Source organism: Engraulis encrasicolus, chromosome 20 (assembly GCF_034702125.1).
Source record: "Engraulis encrasicolus isolate BLACKSEA-1 chromosome 20, IST_EnEncr_1.0, whole genome shotgun sequence".
NCBI classification, from domain to species: Eukaryota; Metazoa; Chordata; class Actinopteri; order Clupeiformes; family Engraulidae; genus Engraulis; species Engraulis encrasicolus.
Window position 1 is genome coordinate 10,814,963 of NC_085876.1, and position 4,465 is coordinate 10,819,427.

General features: G+C 45.8%; 1 protein-coding gene across 1 annotated transcript in view; it reads left to right on the forward strand.

Annotated features, from left to right (window-relative positions):
• The first annotated feature begins 467 nt into the window (after positions 1-467).
• The window catches only part of asns (asparagine synthetase), a 19,532-nt gene continuing 15,534 nt past the window's right edge, over positions 468-4,465 (forward strand). The window contains exons 1-3 of the mRNA XM_063184767.1: positions 468-591; positions 2,332-2,588; positions 2,941-3,178. Of these exons, the coding sequence (XP_063040837.1) occupies positions 2,340-2,588; positions 2,941-3,178 (487 nt within the window). The 5' untranslated portion in view covers positions 468-591; positions 2,332-2,339. The remainder of the gene's footprint in view (positions 592-2,331; positions 2,589-2,940; positions 3,179-4,465) is intronic.

Below are 4,465 nucleotides of genomic sequence, written 5' to 3' on the forward strand. Positions count from 1 at the left end.
AATCTGGCCCTACACACACACACACACACACACACACACACACACACACACACACACACACACACACACACACACACACACACACACACACACACGAACATTTCATTACCTGACTCTTGCCATCTGATATGCTCTCATGGGAACGCCCCCGCGTGACGTAGACGAACGCAGTCAGATGATGTAAATCAGGTTAAACATTTCATGCAAGTACTTTGTCAATTTCACTAACTTTTAACTTCAACCAATGCTCTTTTGTACATCAGCACAAGTTTCACTTACAGGCTTTATAATACAAAAAAATCAACAAATATAATTTCCTATGAAAAAATACATGTATTATTATTGTATTATTTCCACTTTACTGCTGATGCAATTTATGCGTCGCTTTGCAACCCATCAATTCCTGTAAGCCCCTCCCCTTCGTCTACGATGACGACGCACGCTCCTAGACTACTCCATCGCACATGCTCGCCCAGTTCTCCATGTCCATTCAGCCGGTTGAAGTGATACGAACCGGCGATCAACAATAGTAGCCGAATTTACCTCTATCATCTGACTTTGAAGGACGGGTTGAATTGTTCACATTTGAAGGTACGTACAACCATTGCATGTGTGAGGGTTTCTTCCATGTTTCACTCAAATTTAAGATAAACGATGCACGTCGCTCTCATCCATAGTTCTAGTTCATTGAAGCGCATGTAGGCTATGTAGTCATATTCATTGTCAAACTGCCCAACAAAGAGCGTCTTCTCTGGTTGTGACAACGCATTTAGCGACATATATTCTGTCTATCTATTCTATGGATACGAGCACAGACAGCTTGACTCCCAAATGGTGAAACTAGTATGGCTATAGGCTACGACGAGGCCATTCGGTGGCTTACATACAATGCTTTAACGAATGATAAGTTATTAGTCTGCTGTTTGAGACTAGGACAACTAGGTCTAATGATCGAGAATTAATAGGCTATAGCCTAATTAAATGTTCCAGTCTTGTTTCTGACCGCATGGCGCTGCAGCCTATTACAAGCCTAATCCGCCAAGCAGGTACAGTATTTTATAATACCGCCATTCATTATTCAAGTGCACTTCTCAGAGTTTTCTTGTTTTGTTTTACGAGACAACCTGGGATAACTCTTTCCTTGTTGTAACTTCCCAGCGCATTGCATCAGATTGGTATCAGAGAGGGTCATGTAGAGGGCTATGGGGGTGTCGCTTATAATTCATTGGGAAACTTTTTCTAGATATTATTCACTAGGTGGTGCTCTGTCACGATACAACTATGCATGCTTCACTCACTTCAATCACTCACACTGTTGTCACGGTGACTATTTGGATCCATTGCGTAGCCCTTTTGGTTGAAAGCGTGCTCAACTTACTCGTCCAGTCCTGCTTCCGTAGAATGAGTCTGGAAATGAGTGAACGATGCGCAGCGCAGCTAGGGCATTTGCAACCTGATCTTTAAACGTTTGTGACCCAGTTCATACCATTTGTGCCTAGCACAGGGACTCCCTATTTCCACGCCACCTCGTAACGGGGGCTGTAGGCTGCTTGCGTCATTCAGAATGACAGCTGTCCCGTGGTGCAGAGGATAACTGGCAGATGTTAGGATGTATGGACGCAGGAAACTCCCTGACCCCGACCCACCCTCCTCCCATCAATGAGGGGTCTGTGGTGGTCTAGGTCAGGGGTTCCCAAACTTTACCATGACAAGATCCCCCATATAACTTTATATTCCAGCCAAGGCCCAGCTGACATGAGCTGTGTGAATCACTACTTTTTTTTCCTTCTGTGTACTGTAGCATCTTTCACAACCACAGTGTAGGTCTGTGAGGCAGTGCCCCACTGGAACATACTGTACAAATTAATCATACAAGTGTTTAATTAATAAATTATTTATCTTGTTGCGCTATGCTTTCCCTGCCAACCGCAGGGGTCCCTGGGCCTCACTTTGGAAACCAGTAGTCTAGCTCAAGCAGATTTACGGGCAACCAAACGTTACGTAACCCATTCCATAGGCCCAAACATGCAGGAGTACTTTGTAGCGCAGCTGGACTGGTAAGTAGGCCTTATCGTCAGGACGCCTGTTAATAGTCAGTGACGGCTCCCATTTCCCATTCTCATTCGAGTACCACGCACTGATGAAGGCTTGTTCGCCGAAACGCGTTTGCTTTTTGGACATGGTGGTAATATAAATAAATAATGAGACGCAGTTTGTGAGCGCGGATTTTTCTTCCTTAAGTTGATCCATTTTAACGCGCACCCAAAGACTTTCGTTTTTTCCAGAAGTTGAGCGTGTCCTTTGCCTAAACCATTCTCATTCCCCCCACAGTTTGCAAGATGTGCGGCATATGGGCCTTATTCGGCAGCGATGCCTGCCTCTCCGTGCAGTGCATCGGCGCCATGAAGATAGCGCATCGCGGGCCTGACGCCTTCCGCTTCGAGAACGTCAACGGCTACACCAACTGCTGCTTCGGCTTCCACCGGCTGGCCATCGTGGACCAGCTGTACGGCATGCAGCCGCTGCGGATCAAGAAGTTCCCCCACCTGTGGCTCGTCTACAACGGAGAGATCTACAACCACGAGAAGGTATGAGTTGTTGAGGGTTGGTTGGGTGGTTGCTAAACCTTTTGTGGGTGTGGGTATGTCTGTATGTGTGTATGCATGGTATAGATAGATGGATTGCCTTTATTGTCCCTTAACCAGCAACCAGAATCATAACTTGAAGACATAAAGTATACAATCCAATACACAAAACATGTGCACAAGGACATCACAAGGACATCAAGCGCCATACTTGCACACTCAAAACACTAATACTGTCAGACAACATAACATAAGCACATACTCACACATACACACTCACCCACACATTTACGCACACTCAAAAACATCCCTATCTAACATCCCCTGGTCTGAACTCTGTCCCTGCCGCCCACAGCTGAGGAAAGTGTTTGAGTTTGAGCACCAGACCAAGGTGGACGGCGAGGTGTTGCTCCACCTGTACGAGCGCTTCGGCGTCAAAGAGATGGCCACGCTCCTGGACGGCGTGTTCGCCTTCGTGCTGCTCGACACGGCCAACAGGAAGGTCTTCATCGGCAGAGACACCTACGGCGTCCGGCCCATGTTCAAGCTGCTGACCGACGATGGCTTCCTGGCTGTCTGCTCTGAGGCGAAAGGTGAACACATATGTGTAACTGCAATCCTACATATTCACATACACACATACTGTACATAGGGCTGAGAACTGATCAAAATTGGTACCGATCAGGTTCCGGTTCCAGTACCTTCATTTCGATGGCGGTTCCTGACGGTGCCATTATCGGTTCCTATTTTATAAACACTCGCGATGGCGAAATTTCTCGAATTTCGGTGCCCAGTCCTACACATACAGTAAATTGTGAAGATAGAATTACAGCGTGCGGCCCATGTTCAAACTGCTCACCGATGGCTGTTTTTTTCTGCTCTGTGGCAAAAGGTGAATACATGTCTACATTTTCACAATAACATAGTATGTGTAGTCACACGCGTGCATGCACACCTTTATACATGCATGCTCCAAGACACACATGCAGTCACACACGGAAAGATGTACAGTATATCTGGGCATAATGTGCACCGTCATGCAAGCCCATGCATACTCGCTTGCATAACTTTGTGGTTTCACACTCACACACACCACACCTCACTTCTGGGAACGGACATCCAGGCATGTTGATGATCAACTACTAGGTGGTAACGGATCTGTGTATTACAGTAAGGCACACCCACACTTGCCTTTCTGTGGCAGATACACGGTCACAAGGGAAATGGCCAACAACCGTACGATACAATACGCATTGCGGTACAGGGGTCGCAATGCAATTCTTATTGTGATACATGAGATACGCGACATATTGTGATTATTCATATGCTGGAGAGCAACTGAATGCCTGAATGCTTTGTGGTTACAATGCAAAGTTGCTTTTAAACTCATTGATCGTTAATTTGTAACTACAGGTAGTTGATGTCTTCTGATAATGCCACAAAACCCAAAACCCGCTAATATGCATCATCATGATACATGAGCCACGATATGATACGTGCATTATAAAGAGACCCGATGACCTTGGAAAGGTCCACTTCAGAAAGACTACCTGTAGGCCAGGGGGCACTGGAGCACTCCGATACCTTTTTTATTATTTTGTTGTGGTGCAAGCTCATGACTGGGCCAGACACAGAAAAGACATTGTGCATCAGCCCTGTGCACTAAAAAACAGTTTTATAATGTCTCCTCTATTAAGTCACGAAGTTTGATACCAAAGCCACTGGGCATTTGAGCTGAGATTGGAAACCCTCCGATCTAACTCGATCTCAGGTGTCTCTGTGTGCCCTCTGTGTGTTTTTGAAAGAGACTCATTCTTTTAAGGTTGTGTGGTGTATGAGAATGAAAATTGAGTAAGACGGGAAAATAAAAAAGGGAAAAA